We start from the raw sequence: 20,784 nt of genomic DNA, 5'->3' as shown, positions 1-20,784 counted from the left end.
TACTGACAGCTGTCACCTTTTTCTCTCGCTGTCCCGACTTCACATGTAGTTTTACAACACAACAATGAGCCGCAGAGCAACGAGTATTCAATGATTGAGCTGCTTAATACATAAAAAATGTAATAAAAGACAAATATGACTCCCAACACTGAGCGGCCACGGCTACGTCTGAGGTGTACCAGGAAGAGACACAAACATCTCACCTTTATGGGGTGAAACACGTAAAATGAAGCAGTCTGGATAAAGACGGTTTGCACTTGACGAATGTTTAAGGTGGAGCTGTGTGTTTGCTCGACACTGAATGCGGTTACAGCCGCGAACAACTTTGTTTTCTATCCAGTGTCCGGCCTGTTCTCACATCGCTACTAGTTTCGCAGCATCGGTTGAGTGTGGCAAACACCCACCCCTCCTGCACCATTTCCGTGTTTTATACGGAATCATTTCCACGGAGCTCGTGCCACGTCTATTAAATACGCAGGTTTCGCCGAATTCTCGTGCAAGACAATAAGACGACACGAGCGGCCAGCGTTTAATGAATGGAAAATACGCTGTGTTGCCAAATACTGCGACACTGGTGCAGAATAACCGGTTAATAAGTGAAAGGGTGCATGACGTGTCTAAATCAATGAGTCCAAGACAGCTGAAATGTGCTGCTAAAACAACACAACTTACCCAGTGCCACCTCGCAGGCTTTGCGCAGCTGTGAATGGTGAGCCTTTTTCACCTCCTTGTCGGCCAGGATCTTTTCCAAAGCTCGTGTAAGGAACATGTTTTTCGTCTTTTTGCCCTCAAACATGTCGCACCGGAATTTGGGGCGAGGTGTGCCTGGTCCCAAGGGGGGCTGCAGCCGCCTCGAATGGAGATGTATTCCTTAGCAAATGTCAGCCGCAGAGCCCCTAACAGACAAACATAAATAAACACAGAAGGTGGGGTAAATCCCTCAGATTTCCATTAACGACCTGCCTCCTGCGCCATGTTGGAGAGAGGAAACGACGTCACGTACGTTTGAGAACGGCCGCAGTGAGGCAGCAGGGAGAGGGAGAGAGAGAGAGAGAGAGAGAGAGAGAGAGAGAGAGCATGGACTTCCAGCTAAGCTCTCTCCACATACCACATGTGTAAGCCCACATGGGCTTGTTAACCTCATATGTAAAATAAGTGGCATTAATATAGACCTGCGCGTGTCTTGAATGAAACCATGCATGGCAGCTTCAAAATGTGCAGGATTTCTCTTCTTTTTGCGGAATAAAACATGACACCTTTTCACTTACATGCTTAGAATCTGTGCACATTATACAGTACTTATGTGTGAGATGTAAGCACATTTACATAAGCCCGCATGTTGCTGTCAGCAATCTGAATTTGTGTCAGTGTGTGGTACGAGCAGGGAAATTAAGCTTCCAGTTTGACAGGTAAATTCGAGGTGTATTCAAACATATCTGAAGACGTTTTTGAAGAAAAATAAGGCCTTTGGGATTCCCAGGTGGTCTTAATTGAAAATATGGACATGAAGAAATATTATTGATGAAAACAAATCTTCAGCGTCTGATTCTCTTCCTCACCCATATTTAAAAAAAAGGCCTTTTTCCACTTGAAAGCCCGGAATTTGATTTTAAAAGTCATATTTTTTTCCATTTCAATGTAATCATAAAAGCATCATCTTAAAACATTAATAACTCTGATTTAATTGCTGTCTCATGCTATTGATTAGTCTTCATTATGGCTTATGTGCCTTCACTGTTCACGACAGCATGATCACGGATGTGTGAAGCATTTCTTGTGTTTTCTTGTAAAAAAAATACATATGAAACATTCAGATATCATGAAAGTGAACACATGCCCTCTCATTTGTAACTGTCATTATGCTGCAAATATCATTCAACCTGTTCATTTAATCCTTCTGTCACAATGCTTCGCCTCACTGTACCCACGTTTAGTATTTCTGCGCTCCCTTCTTTTTAGCCTTGGGTAACGTTTAGCAAAGTCCAACAGAAAATACATCCAGGAAATCTGGCAATTTGACAGCATAAATTCGGCAGCTGTGGGAGGCAGAGTTCACTTTAACTTTGGGATGTCTTGCGTGTCAGTTTCACTGTTTCTGGATCCATAAATAAGAGCAGAGCCGCAGGATCGGAGACTGGACTCGAAGAGTGGAGAAGAAACAGAGGACGTTTGAGAGAGAGAGCTTGATTTAATGTGTTGTGCTTAAAGTATCATTTTCTAATTAAAAAAGGTCAATGAGACAATCATAATGAAAGCTGCACGGCTGAAATGTTTATTACCAAACATCCCCTCCAGCATGTGCATGTATAAAACATAAATATGGGCATAACAGACTGATCGTTGTGAGAAGCACAGATGCAAAGATGAGATTAATATGACATGAACATTTATTGTGTTATATAACAACATTTATTCAAGTCAGACACTTATTAGAATCTCATATTAAGCATCAGTCAAAGGTAAACATTTCTGACTCTGTCATTGATCCGTACCTGAGTAATGACACAGTGAGCTGCTGAAGTGACAGGTCATTCTTTCCAGATCTCTCAGTTTAAACCAAATCCAAGATTATCAGGCGATAGCATATCATGTACACCAACAACGTTGCAGTAATAAAGGCATTAATACACCGGCATTATAGTCAAAAATCTAACCCGGCACTTGATAGGACTAACTTCCTTATAATAAAAAGCAGAATAAAAATAGAGATCGGGTTATATTCAATAAAAACAGTTCTTCTGAAAACACATTTTTTTGGAAAACTTTAGGTGTATCTTTAAAAAACAAAAAGTGCTGCTGTATTGTGACAAGTGCTCACACGACCACCATTCACTGGAAAAAGCTTATATTATGGAAGAGTCTGCATTACGCCTTTCCTCTTGAAGTGGAGAGCAACGTTCGGGCTGCACGCTGGAGAGGAATTCATATAATGACCCTCTGATCCTGCAGCATGCCCTCCAACACTGTATGTGGGGTCTTATTGTATATAAACAGGCTGGTCGCTCAGAAGATTCCCAGTTATTGGCCCACCGCCATCAGTTCATATCTCATCAGAAATGAAAAATAATGCGAACAACCTCCAAAAACAAGAAAAGCAAATTAAAATTCATGCTTTGCTGCACCTTGTCAACTCATCACCTGATAATATCTGCGAGGAATATGAAGTCTCGGGAGGGATATGAGGTGTCGAGATCAGTGACTGTGGGGGTGGAGCTGCGGTGCGGTCATATATATGGAAATCTGTCCCTGTGTGTCTCACACTTCTTCAGCAGCCCTGATGCAATGGCCTTCACTGCCCTCATAGTCTCAGTGCAGGTGGGGCTGATCAGGGATTCAGGTAGGAGGAAGCCGAAGTACCCTGTATCCCTCAACTCGAAAGCGAACGTGTACGGGATCCCGTTTCTGTAGGCCCAGTCTATAGAGCTGCCTGAGCTGACATCTGTGAGGACGTTCAACAAACAGAACAAGAAAAGCTAAGAACAGCATTGTAATAGATAAGCATTAGGAAATGTAACAGAGTACCAATGACAGTGCCGAGTACAATCATGTTCTGAGGTACTTTAAGATTAAGATTTTACGCATAAAGCATACGAGCAGTTCATAAAATACGTTGCATTGTTAAAACAGCCTCATAGTATAGCTTATATATGAATACGCAGTGTAATACTGTAATCCTGACAGCAGATGCTAATACTTCTGCATTTGTACCTAAAAGTTTTTATGTTTTTCAGAGTGTGGTCTTGCTACTTTTGCTTAATTCTTCTTCCTACACTGCTGGCGACAAATTGATTTAACTTCAGGTGATCCCGAAGGCATCGTTCTTATCGGTGTGACATCTTCATCTAGCTCGTCTCAGTGGGTGCATGCAGTGCAAGACAGACAGAACTGATTGAAATTCGCCTGTAATTCATGACACGAATAAGGATCCATTTACAAAAACCACAGACATGGTGGGAAGGAGGGCAGAAAATATTCAGGTACGACATGACGAATCATCAATTTGGTCCCTCTTTCTAAACTTAAAATGAAGAGACAGAGCAGTACTCACACAGAGTTGTGGAGGCAGGTCCATATCTGTACTTCACTCCGTAGGCAGAGTACAGGGCTGTCACTGCATTATGAGCTGCTGACTCCTGGACAGTGAAAACACAAGGTGGCTCATCAGTGATCCCATATACTGAATGTCTTCACAGCAGGATTTGATATCAAGGTGTTCCTGTTAAGCAACTCCAACATAAGACCACGCAGAAGTCGACTCATATGATGGATAAGAATATCATCTTATATAAAGACTTATCGATTATCAGTTTATCGTCACACAACGGCTCTCTTACCACGCAGCTGAAGTTGGGGATAGTGGCATATTTGTAGGAATAAGGGTAAAGCAGCATTTGGGCGTAGGCGTGGATGGATATGTATGCTTTGACACGTTTCTTGTGCTTGCGCAAGAACTTGGCGACGGCCTTGACTTCAGGTTCAGACTCTGGGAAGGGGCCGCAGTAGGTGTCGTCGCAGGGATGAGAGGAGGCACCCTCGTCTGGGGGAGGACATGAGGGGGAAATGCATGAAGAGTCAGATTTCCATGCACAGATCTAAATCAGGTTTTCAGAAGCCAGGTGTTAGATTCTCTATATTCTGGACATTACAGTGACTGAGCAGGCAGTGCAAGGACGTAGAGAGCGATATTGTGGGGGCAAAACTAATGCAGAGATCCTCACAGTCACGTTATAATAAAGAAGCCAAAGACAATTATATGCTTTGCAGAAGCACCGAACCCACTGTCATGACCTTCCAAGAGAAATAAAGGATTCTGGTTACTTCTGATGTGATGTTTGTGGCTCTAAACAGTGAACATCGGTACCTCTGAATGACGTAAATGACCTATTTACAAGAGCAGACTTGTTCTGAAAGCCTTCACATGGAGCAGAAAAGAGCAGACTGAAAGAGATCTTCAAGCGTATTAAAGTTTAATTTAAACCTGAACTTGTAGAAAAGGGACTGCGCGTGGAGTGACTGCTGTTATTTCTACTTTATTTGCAGTTATTTCAGCAGTCAATGAGGCTTAATCACTTCCCAGTAATGTGACCTCTTTTTACAGTGTGCAGTGCCAAACATTACAGGCTACACTGATGTTTGCATGTAAGAGTCATCTTGAAATAAGTCCTATCTATGCATAGTAGAAGCAATTTGGTGACATTGTGTATTAATAAACTTCTCTAGCAATCATACACCACATGGCGGCACAAACATTGTTATACATATATTACTGTACCTCCTTTTCTCTACCAAACACATAATTTCACTGATAGCAGGTTCCCTTGAAGAAAAACTTTCAAATGCAGAACTCAAATAGCCAATTTGTGAGCTAATAGTCCTCTTCACTTTCTCTCTGCTCACATCAAATCTCCATGTGTGCGTCTGCATTGCAAATTTCTTTGTTATATTCTCAGAGCCCTCCCGGAGTGATGATGATTCAGCAGAACCCCGCACCCACCTCCCACCAGAGACTAAATGACATCAAACACACATTGTTGTCAGCACACAAATATTTCACCCACAGCTTACACTGATTAATAGACAGAGAAGACTACATCAGCAACAGACTACGGGGAGCGCCTTGCCAAGTGTCCTTGTGCTGTGTGAGAGTGAGAGAGAGAGGGATTTTCCTCAGATATAAGCTGAACTTGATCAAACTCACCACACCATTTCACTTTCCAGTTTCTGTTAGCGTCCACTCCCCGGCAGTGGAATTTGTGATTTTTGGACCGTGTTTTCCTCCAGAACCGATCCTACAGGGGAAACATGATTGTCAGACTCGCTGAACAAATGGAGCTACCTGCCATCTCCAAAATAATCCATCTGTCACTCTCTCTGCTCCGGCTGGTCCATTACTAAAGGTACATCTGCAGGAAGGAGTTGAGGGGCATTTTTCACGAGCATTATTTTCACTGAAGGATACATAGACGCAGAGATAAGGGCTGCCCGATGACAGAAAACACATTGTTATCTCTCTGCTATTTAGTTTTTCAATTACTGTGTAAGTTGTGATCCACACGGACACAAAACATTTGGTATGCTGCCTTGAAAATATTCAAAATCTATTAAAAAAAAAAAAAAAAAAAAAAAAATGCACATATGTACATGCACCTGAAAAAATAAAGTCTGAATTGTGCATTTAGAAAGAGCTCCAGTACCGTGGTCCAGCTGAAATGATATCCATCCACATTGAAGACGGGCATGATGTAGAAGTTGAGCTGGTTAAGCAGTCGTCTCATCACAGAGTCATGCTGGTATGAGCTGATGGCCTTAAATTATAAAATAAAACAGTCTGATGATGGAGCATTGTCTCATGAGATATGCATTAAGTTCTAACCTCGTGCATGATTGCTGTCACACTTCTTTACATGAAGCAACTGAAATGAAGCAGGTTAGTACTCAGACTATAGATGAGGATTGAGAGGAGATCTGGGCACTGGGCTAGTACTTCTGATAGTCTGCTTAGATTCAAGGTTAACTGCTTTAAACCTTTAATAAAGATGGCACCCTGACCTCCAGTGGCCAACTTTAGTTACTACATTACAGTGGATTCATAGATTTAAGCCAAGTGGAGCATCTTTGTTTTTTTCTTGTCTTCTTCATGTTTATGTGACGCTGTTATTCACTCACGAAGGTCTTGTAATGTCATGTATGTGTCCTATGGTGAATTAGTCATATATTTTGGTTCAACCCTCCATCATAAGTCATAACTAAACCATCAGAATGAGAGAGCATGAAGAACTGTTGCTTTAAAAACGTCCAGTAAAGCCAAGGCGAGCTAGTCTTTAGGATGTGCATCCACTACTTTATAATGGCAGATGTTGAAGCTGTTATTTTCTCAATTCCTTAAAATGGTCTGTGACTCTTGATACTCATACACTTTTCTTTAATTATCTTAATGTTCTGGCACATATTGCACCATGCTGCAAATCCCACTCATCTGGCGTCTAAATAGTATAAAACGAGCCATTAAAGGCTCTTGCAGTTAATGTCGGGCTCTGGTCTGGTACCGTCCGCACTTCAGAGGGTACTAACTAAGACTTTAAGGGCGTGATGGAGCTGGTGTAAACGCCTGAGTTATGTTCAACATCTGAACAATAAAGTGTATTCCTCAGTATCTGCATAACTGTGCATGACAAGTGAACAGATGTTCACGTTGTGTGGACCCCAGAGACCAAACATCACAGACTGCTTTCTACAGGCTATCACTTAGCTATATGCTCCTGTTAAGACATTTCTGAAATATGCATTGATGCAAACAATCCATAGTTGAATATGCAGAGTAGAAAAATAAGAGTACCTCTTTGACAAACCACTGGCAGAACGCAGGTCCTATCCACTCTCTGGCATGGACGCCACAGTCGATCCACACGGCTTTCTTCTGATGACGACTTCTCTTTCCTATCTGACAGGAGAGAGGCGCTGACAGCCTCAGAGTAGCACCAGTGTGCATGTACCTGTGTGTCTTTCTGTGTCATGTCTAACGTGTATGTCACATGCTTTCTCTCCTACCTGAAGCACATAAAGCGGTCTTCCCTCGTACGACTTCCCGATGGAGAACATGTCAACCAGGTCGGAGTGGGTTCTGTTCACCTCAAACATCCAGCTCTGGATCTGCAGGACGGAAAATAATGTCGAAGAGTGAATGTCACTCAAGGGTTTGTTTGCAAGGTCTCAACAGCAGATGGGGAATTTCATTCTTCAGACCATCTATGACAAATATTAAGACTCTTAAGACATAGTAGTATATCAAGTACTAGCACAGACAGAGATGTTTATGCATGTACTGTAATGTGCATCCATGTATATGCGTGCCGGTGGAGTATGTGCATTTGTGTGGGGTTGTGTCTTTGTCTGTATGTTGTGTCTGCACAGGCGCACAGAAAAGAAGAGGATCCAAGCTGACAGTGCCAAAGATTTGTGTAGGCTCTCCGGATGTGTGTGTGTGTGTGTGTGTGTGTGTGTGTGTGTGTGTGTGTGTGTGTGTGTGTGTGTGTGTGTGTGTGAGTGACAGATTCATGTACCAGGAGCCCCGATCGAGCTGGGAAAATAAACACTTTAAAGCTGTGAAGTGTCTGAAGCAGAGTGCTCGTCTCTGTGTGTGAGAGCGCGTGAGGCATTTGGGAGGCAGACCCGTGGAATGGGGTAATTGGGAGTTTGAGAGCACCTTGGAGAGGATGTTTGTTTACTCTGTGCGTGCGAGAGAGCAGAGGAGCGTGAGAGATAGGCGGGTAGATGGTGGGCTTCACATCTACCTCTTCCAGAGAGTGGTAAACCTCGTAGTCATACTGAGACTCTGACCTCCGCTTGCGAGAGGAGCGATATCCCGTCTGCTTTTCAATTTCCTTCTGTAGATTGGAGATAAACACCCTGTGGTTGGAAGAGAGGGAGTCAGACGCATGATGGACGTGACAGCCAACCACTGTAACATCCTCACCAATAACATTCAAGGACATGAGTAGACTCACTGACAAGCAGGTGCTGACTTGAGAAATATTGATTTTAATATTGGAATTTGTACATATGTTGGTACCACTTTTCAAAAATACATACTTTATGGATGCATTATAAGTTGTAGCTACTGTATTGTGATAATAATAAGTCATTAATGAACACTTTGGGTTGCCTGTTTGGGTTGCTGCTTATCCACGTCTTGAATTATTTGTGAGCCAATAATACCGAGCCTGTTGTCATAATCAGGCCCGACATTACTGTATTTTAGTGTAGGTGCTGTAAGATAAGTTATGATAAGATAAGGTAAGATAAGACTTTTTTTTATCGCATGCTGGGCAAATTTAATTGTTACAGCAGCAGAATAAAAAGGAGAGGTAAAAAAAACTGAACATGTAGAATAAAACAGACAATAAAAAAAGACAAAATTTCTAGGTTTTTGACGTTTGCATGCACAGGTGACATGTTTGAAGCTCTGACACTTTGCCCACACCACCAGCTCTAACTTCATGTGAGAGGATGGAATTCGCAGATATTTAACGATTAGTTCCAGGAGGTCTAGGACATAATATAGCTAATGGGTGTTGAGGGCTGGTATAAGGTGGTGGATCATGGGTCCTGGATTTATTGTTGACTCATTCCTAACACCAATTACGTAACTGCTCTCACTCATCCTGTTCTTTTCCGACATCCGAACCAGTTTTCTGCATCAGCGCTCACCGTGTTTGACAGCACAAATGATGCTAGTTATGCCGCTGCTGTCTAACAGTAAATGAAATGTGTTGCAAATTAACCAGAACCACAATTATCATGGTCATTATCTGTTTTATAGGCTGCTCTCGGGCCTGATCAGACCCTGCGCCTCTTCACTTCCCACTCCAATCTAAAACAGATCTGTTTTCATAGCAGCTATGTGGGCAGCCAGAAGTACACTTCCTCAGGAGGTCCTTATATATACATTTGTATCCATAACTACCTCAAAAACATGAAACATGTTGGATTATTTGCCTGAGAGTAAAATTAGATCATTGACGCCTCGTTCCCTCAAAACCAAAGACTGTCCCCTGCAGTGTAAACCATTTTCTCAGGCAACCGACACAGAGGAGTGAAAAAAAACCCAAACCCGTCCTCATCATCCTCCGATCTGCAATTCCTCCCCGAGGACTCAGATGACAATGGAATTCTTTCTAGCTGCGGCTGCGGCTGCTTTGATAAACCTCGGTCATTTCAACGTTAATTTTGATGAGGGATGATGTCGAGAGATGAAAGGGTTGTATTTTGGAGCAGATTGGGAGAGAGGCTGTGATGTACAGGGTGTGTGTCTTTGTGTGTCCCAGCTTTGAGGAAACGCAGACTTTTGCATGCAAACTATTGTCGACTCTGCATGTGCAAATCATACATTCTGGCTGCAGGAAGCCGGGTAATTGCCACCACCTTTGGATAACAGATGTGTCTCGGGGTGTAGAAACTCTGCTAACAAGATTAACAAATGTGTGAGAGTACGCACGCATGTGCGCTGTCGTATGTGCCTGTGCTTATGGCAGGTGGTCACTCCAGTCTTACCGATAATCAATACGCTCCTGCTTTAAGCGTGCATGTAAACCTCGAGTGTCGTTGCGCCTCACATGGACATCCACGGTGGCATTTTGACAGATTAGAGTCGCGCTGTTGGGCTGCCAGAAGTCCACCTAAAGGAACAGGACAAATATATTAGACCTGGGGTGACAGAGACACAAAAACCCAGCACGATTTTATACTGAGGGAGAGGACATCCAATGGCCCTGCTCATCGACTTTCAGCACTGATCACACACCAAGAAATATTGAAGGGATTACAACAATGGTGCCGCGTATTGTTATATCACAATGAAAGAGTTTTGATTGACTTCATTATTTTATTTCTTCTTTTCTGTCTGATTTGGTGGTGAATTTATTGATGAAGGATGTATGATGCTGCTCGGCCACATCCCAATCCAAAACCACTGCTCTCTTTACCCCAAATGTCAAATCTGTATACCACACTGCAAGGACATAAATGATGAGGCAGGGCATTACTGTGGCCAGCTGTGGCCAAACAAATATAACTGATTGTGGAAACACTGAATGTTATAATGAAACCAAAAAGAATCTATGTTTGGATCTGCTATGGTTAGGATATCTGATCCACTTAACAAAAACAACAAAAACCACCATGAAAATAAGTCTGGACTTCACTGCCTCATCATTGACTCCGTAGTGTAGATGTGAAATTAAAGGTTAAAGAGCATGTTTAAAAGAACTGGCTCCAAAAAAAGACCTTACTCTCTTATCTTCTGGGTGTTTAAAATAGCACCAAAACATTTGGTGATGATGACGGCCGAACTGTTTTGTTAAGACCTGAACAGTTTAACATTCCTCTGGTCTCTTCCTTCAAGCGATGAGCTAAATCAGGGGAATGTTGATGACTCTACAGCGTTAATGGGGCAAAACGCACTCAGACGTGTCCCATTAACAACCTGCAGCGACTGGCTCTCCCTCTGCTTCCTCTTTACTGTTTGACCTCATACTAGCAACAGAAATCCTGTCTTTCAGTGCCTGTTATCAAGGCGTGATAGCGGGGTCTGTTAGCTTTAGCTGAAACAGACGGCCCATCGCCGACGCTAGCCAACTATATAAACACAGACACCATGGGGGTAAGCGATAAAATAACAGAGAGAGGGAGAGAAACTAAAAGAAAGACGAAGAATTTCAGAGCAAATAGGAAAGCACTGATCTACACATGATACGCACAGTAGTCACTGCACAGAGAATGGGGTGTATTCAGCGTCTCTGTGTTTGCAGACGTGTGAGCGTCCTCAGCTGGCTTTCATTTGTAGTATAGCATGGGGGCAGAGACACGCAGGCTGGCACACATGCTTGTTAATGTGTCAATTGGTTTAATGGTTTACAGAATGCATACCAGATTAATTTAACTTTGTTTAGAGCCAGAGGGGTAGAAAATCCTCAGCCGGGAATGTTTGGTGCCCTTGAGGATCAACCGCCCTCTGCTGTTGCACTTTTATGGCGTTTCCAAATGGTTAAGTACCGCAAATGTTCCAGCGCTGCCGCTCTGTTAGCCAAACAAATCCAAAACACATACGCCTAAAAGGCACTTAAATATCCCTGATCAGATAACACGACTCCTCACAAACAATCCTCTCAATTTAAAATTTTTATAGGTGATTTCATGAGCCCTAAAGTTGCATTCTCTGTCTGCTGATTGTTTTACGCGATTCTTCTTTTTTAATGTGTCTCTGTGTGTCTGTGTATACAGGGTAGCTATAAATTGAATTTGTGTTGTTTTGGTTGATGTAACACTGGCATGGGCAGAACAAGAAAGGAAAAGTTATAGTTCAATAAAAAAGAGCTGGCTTTCCTCAAGGCAGATGAGGTGAAGCTGTAGCTGCCAGTTAATGTGTCAAGTAAAAGAAAACAAGTTCATTAAAGTAAAGCAGTCCTTCATAAATATGCGTTATACTAACATGTATTATAAGCAAACTACATCCACCCACTTTCTTGCTGAGTGTTAGATTAATAGCAAACTCGTGTCTGCATAGTTTATGTGAAGCTACAGCCTGCAGATGGTTAGCATAGCTTAGCACAAACAATGGAAACAGGGGGAAACAGTTAGCACGGCTCTGTCCAAAGGTAAGAAAATCCACCCGCCAGCACCTCCGAAGCTCACGAACGAACAACGGCGTCTAAGCAGAGTTAGAGTCTCTTGTGTTAAGTCTCTTCACCACTTTAGGTCTGTTTTTCAATCAGGAACAACAGAGTCAAATCGACCGACCTGCAAAAATGTTTTTAAAAACATTGGCCGTGTTTAAATGTGAAGTCTGTCCTCAAGACAAACAACAGTCTGTCCTCTCCCACAACAGCAGGACAGACAGACAGACAGACAGACAGACAGACAGACAGACAGACAGACAGTTATAATGAACTCAGCTGTTGACAAATGCTGAATCTGCTTCACAGACTGTAAATCACGGAACAATTAGTAGGATGCAATGACAGCAGCCAATGACTGCTCAGATAATAGTGCATCTGCTTCACAGATTTAACGCCTGGAATAGTTCAAACTAAGCTTGTGTGATTCAGGACAGAGAAAGTCACTAATTGAGTGTCGTTGCTCCCTCCCAGCAACACGGAGCCACTGGAGATTTCTACATATTTCAGTTCAGTTCTGAAACAATTAGCTCATTAATCAATCAGTTGATGGACAGAAAAAATAACCAGTAACTGTTTCAATGATCAATTTATTTTAACCCCAAAAAACATAATTTCTAACTCCACCTGGATGAAAATATTGTACTTTAAATTAGACTTTTTGAGTACATTTTGTGCAATTTTTGTTGCCTTCAAGCATACTAAAGTGTACTCAAGTACACATGTACTCATGTACACCGTGTCGTATTAGAGCATCAATTAATCAAAATGAGGTGAAATTAAAGTACACTTTAATTAAGCATGCTAAAATTAGAGTGTATTATAAAAGACTTGAAAATAAGTCTATTTTTTATAAGTACACTTTATTACTATTAAAAGTATGTGTAATTGAGCACACTTTTAAAAATTAAGCTTAAGCACAATTTAGAATACATGCAAAATAAAGTATACTTAAGCACTACTTATTGCAGAAATAGAATATGCATTTTTAATACATTTAAGCAGAACTTAATGACATCTCTTCAGAAGTAAAAAAGTGTACATCTGGTGACTTTTCTGTGTTTAACTTATATTTCTAACACACTAAAGTATACCACTTATTGAACTGGGCAGCTTCCCTATTGTGAGGATTTGCTTCTTTTCTTTGTCTTTTGTATTAATAAACTAAACATCTTGTGTTTTGGGGTGTTTGTCAGGCAAAACAAGCAACCTGAAGCCATCAGCTTGTTCTTTCAGAAATTTTATAGGTCAAATAATGAATTGATAAAGTTAGTTTTGGCTGCTGGAACTGACAGGCAATATCTCACGTCCCATTTCAGGTACAGTCACAAAAATGTTCTCCAAGAACTGAAACGGTAATGACGCGCAAAAGTAATTATTAACTTTTTGTGAAAATCCAACACGTCGAAATATCTTATCTTGACAATGCATAGCTTTGGTGATGGTATTTGCTCTACTGGGTGCATTCAGGAGCTGTTGTGTTTCCTCTCTCGGCTGCTCAGAGTTCACCTGTCAGTCAAACACACATGGGATTGTGAGGTTTACTGTAAACGTGTATTACATATTAATGCAGTTTCTGTAGGTCAGACAGACTGCAGGTGATCAGCCATGGTGGCTTTCACAGCTCATGCTATCTGCCATCTATGCTGCTTCGATTTATCCTGAACTGTTGCTGCTAGACAAAATGTAAATGGCTTTAGACTTGAAGAAACGTCTCATTTTGCTAATGATGGACCTGATCTTGACTTATTATTTGACCTCATGCCTAGCCTGAGACTGAAAAGTTCGACTCCGGCACTGGAGGCACGGCAGTGTGGCTAAGCTGCTGAAAACACACGTCCACAGCTGTCCAAACAGTAGCTGCCGCTGCCTCGGTTGGCCTCGGAGCACCGTGTCCGCTGCCCTTACAAGCATGAAACTGCAGCCAGGTCCTGACCAGCAGTCTGGCTCTGTCCCGCCCTTCACTGCATCCTATACATTTACTGAATCCTCTTTTGCCTTCTTATGCTCCTTCCCGGCTGAGAGCTGTATTGGTTCTGGACCACTGAACGAAAGCCTGACCTGAACAGACGTCTTTCATATATGTCGATGAGGCATCTGGCTGCACAAATACAACCCGAGCAGACCACAGTGGAGACACAAACCACACTGCCACGGGGCAGAAATTCTGAGATCAAAATCTCTGCAAGCTCCCAAAGAAACTCTTTTAATTTGATTTTCCAGATTTGTTTTAATTAGCTTTTCAATAATGCTGTCTTTTGTTCTGAACATAAATAACTCAAATAACTAAACTCTGACTAAAGCATCAGTCACAGAACTTAGCTCTTCACTTTCTTTATAATTAGTAGCAGATTACATAGTTATTTCAAGGAAACGTCCGAGGAGAGAGGCCCATAAAATAAAATCTGACATGGTACTAAAAGACAGAAGACAGAGAGATGCAGCTGAAAGCTCTGAATTATATTCCAAAGCACTCCTCACAATGATTATAATTCTGAAGAAACACTAAATGAGTCGTCTGTTTCGCAAATTTTAAACCTCAAGTCTAAAAATACTGCAAGCAGCCTAAAAAATGTGCATGTTTTTATCTGTAGAGTACAAATCTTGGTGGTTGCCAAAACCCCCAAATGACAGTTCCCTCAAAAGTAGAAATCAAAGGGATATTTGGGATTTTTGGGACATATGGGGCTACAATTTACCTGCTAGCTGTTAGCTGCTAGCTGATGCTTTGAGATATCCCAGCTGGTATAATCAGCTTCATATAAAATGATTTTAAAAAATGTAGTAAATCAACTGTTCAATCAATAACTCAAAGCATTTCTATGACCGCTTGCCAAATAAGAATGCCTCGCATTGCATCATCCCTGTTAAGCTTTACAAACAGTCTTTTCTGTGTATTTGCAAACTAGAACAATGTGCAAAGGAAGGTCGTCCGTGCTCCGGAGGCTGATGGGTAATTACTCCCAAATGAATTTGAGAAAACAGGCGAGGCCTTCGTGTCCTCCAGGGTTTCCCTTCCTAATTTCAATATCTTTGAAACACATGTTCATATAGTTTCCAAACATTCAGCGTCATTATGAAGAAACGTTTTACATTTTCCCTCCCACTCTTCTCTCTGGGTTTCTCTCTGAAACCGATACAGAGCATCCTATCAGCAGTGTCTCAGTCTCTCGGGCAGGGAATACGTCCTGGCTGTGACGGACCACCACACTCGGCTGCTCTCTCTGTCTTGCCTATCGTTGTCCCCCGCCCTCTGTCACATCACCCCTCGACCCTTTACCATCAGCATCACGCCTCACTCAGACTGCTGTTCATGTGTCACAGAAAGACCGCTGGGAGCCAACAGGCTGTGAGCAGAATAATAACACATAAAACATTTCAATATGGCTGTAACTGTAACGGCTACGCATTCTGTGTGCAAGTGTTTTCATCTCACTCTGGTAATACAGTTCATACTCTATTCATGCCTCTATGCATATGCACATTGCTCTGCACTTCAATTCTTTTTGCACTTCTGGTGCTAAGCTGAAGGCAAACAGGTTCATCGGTAAGGTAACAGTATCATGATTGGGTATGAAAGGAGCATCCTGGAGAGGCTCAGTCGTTAACAAGCGAGGTTGGAGCGAGCTTCACTGCTTTGTGAACACATGATTGTATGAAAGGTAATTTTACATGGACTCAGGAGCACAGTGTGTTTGCAAATGACTGCATTCTGTTTTTATTTGTACAGCGCGCTAACCTTTCTGGAATCGGGGTTGCGATCTAATCTAAAAAGACTTCAACAACAATTAAAAAAAGGAAATAAAGGAAAAAAATATGCGCTAACCTTCATATGTCCCAGAATGTTCTTGAGCACTTGGACCTCCTCGTCATTGCTCGGAGTTATCCTGAAGACTTGATCGCTGCAAAAGCAACAGAGGTGTCGGCTTACAACTGGGATCAAAGTGCCCCAGAGGGGTTTTTACAGCGCTAACATTCACTGCAGCAGGGCTTGGATCCATTTTCATTTAAAAAACATTTGGGGCCATGAAGTCACAGCTAATGCAGCCTCCTTTTGTGCTGATTGAAGGTGACATAATAGCAGATGTTTGACGGTGAAATGGGCGGCTCCTCTTTTGTAGGGCGGTTCGTCTATCCTATAGATGACAGGGGCAAACCTCAGTCAAACAACCTGTGTGAGACAGCATTATAGGATCAGATTTCATCGCTTCTGCAGGTAGCACCTGGCTGGAACTATTCTTTGGCAGGTACAGTAGCAGCAGCTGTTTCACATTTCCGTGCCGTAAATACATAAAGTGCATACCGATATGTGCTGTACACAGACGTGAAAAGCAGGCAGAACACATAATGTGAGTGGACATTGCATACATACATGGGACCGACTGCTGAAATCTGATTGCTTTCTGTATTATGTGTGGTGCTCTGAAGGTGTTTGGCTGGTTAAAACAGATAAATGCTCAATCACTGGAGTTTGTTTAGTCAAAATTCATAACAGGATGAGGCTTGAGTTAAACATCTGTGGTCAGATTAAAAACACAATGACGCTGATTTCGAGCACTTAATTCAATTTTTTCATCAGGAATAAAGAACAATTTCATTTTAGTCAACTGCGGAAAACAAGTAATGACATTATTATGTTGCTGAGTTTGTTATAATTCAATATAAAAATCATTATGCAGTCATATCATTCTCTACATGACGGTCTTGGCAGATGATTGCTACAAAAACTGTAAGCAGATAGAGAAGCTTGAGAGTGTTTCTCACACAATCTGCAAACCACATCTTTTGCATCGCCTTGCTAAGAAACAAAGATGCTCTTTATCCTCACGGTGATCTGACAGTGTAACTTTCAGTACCTGGGATTAACCTTCAAGCTAACACGCTGCCAATAATTCATTACAGTCTCTTAATTACAGGCTCTCTGTGTCTGCCGAGCTGCTTGCATGTGCTTCCTCTTTCATGTCTTTTTGAGACCTCTTCTCTCTCTCTCTCTCTCTCTCTCTCTCTCTCTCTCTCTCTCTCTCTCCATGTCTTCCTCTTATCCGTTTGGCTTGTTCCAAAGAGCTTTTTACAATGTGTCACACAGGAAGTTGGGCCCCCCTGAACAAAGGTGGCAGTGGGCCACTCTGAGGTTTGAGGAACAAAAGGGTCCAGGGTGTCCCACGTGAGCGGCCACCCCATTTCAGTGACCGCCACACACTGCCGAAAAACAGCCCGTTTCCATGGCGACGGTGGCGATAGGAGATGGACTTCAAAGTGCTGCAGGTGGTTTTTGGAGGTGGAAATAACGCTGGGATGTGATCAAAACTGGGAAAACTAAGATGTTCGGTTTTGTGAATCTAGATGGATTTCAAACTTCAAAAGCTTGTTGTATATTCTTTTATTACAGTCTGTTCTCTGTGTCTGAAACATCAGAGAAATATCAGTCATATTGCATATCAAATTTGCAGGACTTTTTTTTTTTTTCCACACCACAGTCCCTGAGAAAATAAGCAGAGCCCCAGAGCTCTGCTGTAGTCCAAACTGAACCATTTCTTCATCTTTTAGCCATTCTCAAAGATGACAGACTGTTTTTGTTACAGTGCAGGCCTGGCAAAGGCCTTGTGCTTGTGCATCTACCAGCTGCAGGGCTTTCTGAGCTAAAGCTGTCCTTAAGTTGTCAGTCTGTTCATTCCCACAGCACTGCTCGCGCTGGGATGGAAGCAATTTGCCTTTCAGATCCACTCCTTAAAGCAAGACGCTGACTCCTCAATGTGTAGATGCTGTTATCTCATACAATAATCTTTTCTCCTTAATGTCGAGACGTTCAAGACATGTTTGGTCTACTTTTTAGACTAAACCCTCACTGTGAGGCGGAGTAGAACAACACCCAACACACCCCTCATTTCTGAGTGAAACTTGCCCCCACAGTGCTATGTATTGGGACTTTTAGTGTCAAACCAGAGGTGGTGTGAGCTACACAATCTTTGGAGCGTATCCAAGATATACGTTGTTTGAGACAGACGAGGAGGGAGTTTCCAGCTGAGGTGGTCTCCCTCTCTGCGCCCACCAATCTACATCAAAAGCTCTTTTGAAAAACAGACCATAAACCCTTACACGTCTCAGTCATGCCTTCTATATGTTTACCCAAATTACTATATGTGTTCAGCTCCAGATGGCCCGAATGGAGACCATCTATTTGTCCAATTGCTCCCCTGATTTCACATTCAAGGTCAAATCCTGAGTGTAGCTCCTTTTAGGGTCCAGGTGGAGGACTGTGCGTGCCCCACATTCAGCCTGGTAAACACGCAGACAGACTGGTGTGCCAGCGCTCTTGACAAAAATGACTGTTATGACAAATTTGTTCCCTCTTGTGATCACAGAACATGGTTGCATGAAGAGAGCTGGGAGTTGCTGCCATCGTACAGCTATAATTTTTGAAATGAATACTTTGAGCAGTTTGACAGGCCGCTGTTGCTGTAAGCGTCCCCTGTGTCATCTGTGCCTATCATGAGCAATCTGAGTGCCTCTCTGCAGCAGATACAGGCTTATCCAACGTGCCACCAGACAACAGGGTCAACTAAAAGCTTTATATTATGTCTCAAACAGGAAATATGTCCCAAAAAGATAGGACAGATGGTAATCATAAAGACTTTCTTTGTTCATTCACCGTGCGCTTCGCATAAGATAAAGCCCGTCTCTTGGTGTGGAGGTCTCTGCAGAAAACTTCTCTGCTGTGCGCTTTTCCTGCAGCTCAGTGGGCTCTATCAGGCTCTAGTGAGCCCCAGAAATGAATGGGGGTCTTTACTCACCCTGCGTAGCGGTTGTTGTAGAGATAGGCACCGACGGGACATAGCACGTTGCTGCAGATTATCACACAAGCCAGTAAAACGGAGGCGCGAAATGCGCTCCCGTGGTCCATCCTTGGCCGGGGGATCAGAGACGGGTGATGCCGATCGGGCTCCTTTGCAGGATGCAACTTATCCGACTTACCCGAGCAGAAACGTGGTTGCAGCTCAAAAGACTCGGTCCGGCGCACCATTAGCAGATTGGCAAAGTGACTTTTGTTGTCGCGCCGCACTCTCTGGTAGTTGTCCCTCTGACACTGAAGGTGCTAAAGGTGCTCAAGTCGGTCATCTGGCACAGGGGAGGCATATAGCACCTCTTTGAAGCTCTGGAGGGAAATTGCAGGGTAGCAGCTCTTTTTAAAACGAGGAGGACCTGAGTCACGTGGCCCGGTGTCGGCTGAAGTTGGTAACTGGATCCCTGATCAGTGGTGCGCGCTGTGCGCTCAGGGGACGACCTATAGGGAACCGCGCGTATACGTTCGCCAAATGTGATTTTTCAAACGGTAAATTATGCGTCTCTTAACATGTTGAGTGATGCATAGTGTTTTATGTGGAGACATGAACTGTATCAAGTAACTCATCTTTATCACATCAGAACAACAGGCTTATTCTTCCCGTGTGCTCAGCTCAGGTCCTCTGAAGACAACACTCAGCTCCTTTCCTGATAAAACATGAGAAAGCCTTCACATCACTGTCTGAACGGGCTGTGCTGTCCGCATACATTCAGTCTTTCTAATGCATTTCTGTCATTAATTGACATTAAGAGCAGCAGGACCTCCCAGCGATCATCCCATTATGGTGCCATGTGTAGTCCACCCCTTGGTGGAAACTTGACCAAAAGAACAAAAGAGCGCATGGAGCAGAGGGACATAATGAATCCAGAAAACAATAAGGGAGCCCACTGAGCTCCTGAATCCTCAGCTTCCTGCTCGCTTATACCTCTACAACCCAAAGCCAGTGTGATAACCAGCCACCAGCTCTGTCAGTGCCTTGGCCCGGCTCCACCAGGAATCCCTCTGTGGAGCGTTAGGTGGCTCTCCCTGTTATTCTTGGCTTTCCGTGCCTCCGTTTGATCCTCTCCTTATCACCCAACACCGTGATTAAACGTCTAAGTCAACTGCCAGCCTTTTCCTTTTGTGATTGCATGGCAGCAGCACATTTTTTACATGCTTCTCTGCAGTGTCAACAGTGCGCCACCTGTTTTACACCCAATTACTGTACAACAGACCCCAAACACTCCCTCCAACCCCCACCCCTCTAAACAGACACAGACATTACAGCAGAGTGGGCAGGAATGCTGCTTGTGACAGCACCCACCTCAGACTGTGAATACAGTTGAGATGTGGATGTTTGCAGAGCAGGTGCTCAAATGAGCAGAGCAATGCATAGTTTGATTACTTAAGGATGGGATTTTGGTTAGTTTAAACCTCAGAAAGCTTTGAAAGATTTACTGATAATACAAACTCGAGACTAATACGGCTTTGGGTTAAAATGCTCTATGTATGCTTGCTGTGATTTAAGGCGGCACAGTGGATGCTAATATGCTACTCTTCTTTCACATGTTGACATGAAACAGAGACAGGAGTTTAAGGATTTACTGCCATTTGCAGTTTACTAGCCTGGCATCCTGCTACATTCACTCCAAATCAATCACAGAAACAGAAATAGTTCTGATCCTACTTCATCCTGTTGTTTTATGTTGAGTCTTAGAGACCTTTTTAAAAGGTGCAAAGCTCAAAACGCTCAAAACGCAGACTCATTTTTTTCACTGATGGCTTTAAGCATTA

General features: G+C 42.9%; 2 protein-coding genes across 5 annotated transcripts in view; both read right to left on the bottom strand.

Annotated features, from left to right (window-relative positions):
• Window positions 1–1,007, bottom strand: part of arfgef1 (ADP-ribosylation factor guanine nucleotide-exchange factor 1 (brefeldin A-inhibited)) — a 46,345-nt gene extending 45,338 nt beyond the window's left edge. For all 4 annotated transcript variants that reach the window (XM_070985594.1, XM_070985595.1, XM_070985596.1 and 1 more), the window contains exon 1: window positions 673–1,007. In XM_070985594.1, the coding sequence (XP_070841695.1) occupies window positions 673–796 (124 nt within the window). In that variant the 5' untranslated portion in view covers window positions 797–1,007. The remainder of the gene's footprint in view (window positions 1–672) is intronic.
• A 1,899-nt stretch (window positions 1,008–2,906) lies between these two features.
• Window positions 2,907–19,191, bottom strand: cpa6 (carboxypeptidase A6). Its single transcript, XM_070986143.1, has 11 exons — window positions 18,962–19,191; window positions 15,997–16,072; window positions 10,051–10,175; window positions 8,292–8,406; window positions 7,549–7,650; window positions 7,337–7,441; window positions 6,195–6,305; window positions 5,699–5,789; window positions 4,335–4,537; window positions 4,049–4,133; window positions 2,907–3,439 (listed from the first exon to the last, which is right to left on the bottom strand). Exons 1-11 carry the CDS (start codon window positions 19,189–19,191, stop codon window positions 3,225–3,227), a joined length of 1,458 nt encoding a protein of 485 aa, XP_070842244.1. The 3' UTR covers window positions 2,907–3,224.
• Window positions 19,192–20,784: the final 1,593 nt, after the last annotated feature.

Source organism: Chaetodon trifascialis, chromosome 18 (genome assembly GCF_039877785.1).
Source record: "Chaetodon trifascialis isolate fChaTrf1 chromosome 18, fChaTrf1.hap1, whole genome shotgun sequence".
Taxonomy (NCBI): Eukaryota; Metazoa; Chordata; class Actinopteri; order Chaetodontiformes; family Chaetodontidae; genus Chaetodon; species Chaetodon trifascialis.
Note: the sequence above shows the minus strand (reverse complement) of the source record. Positions and strands in the feature narration are given on the sequence as shown.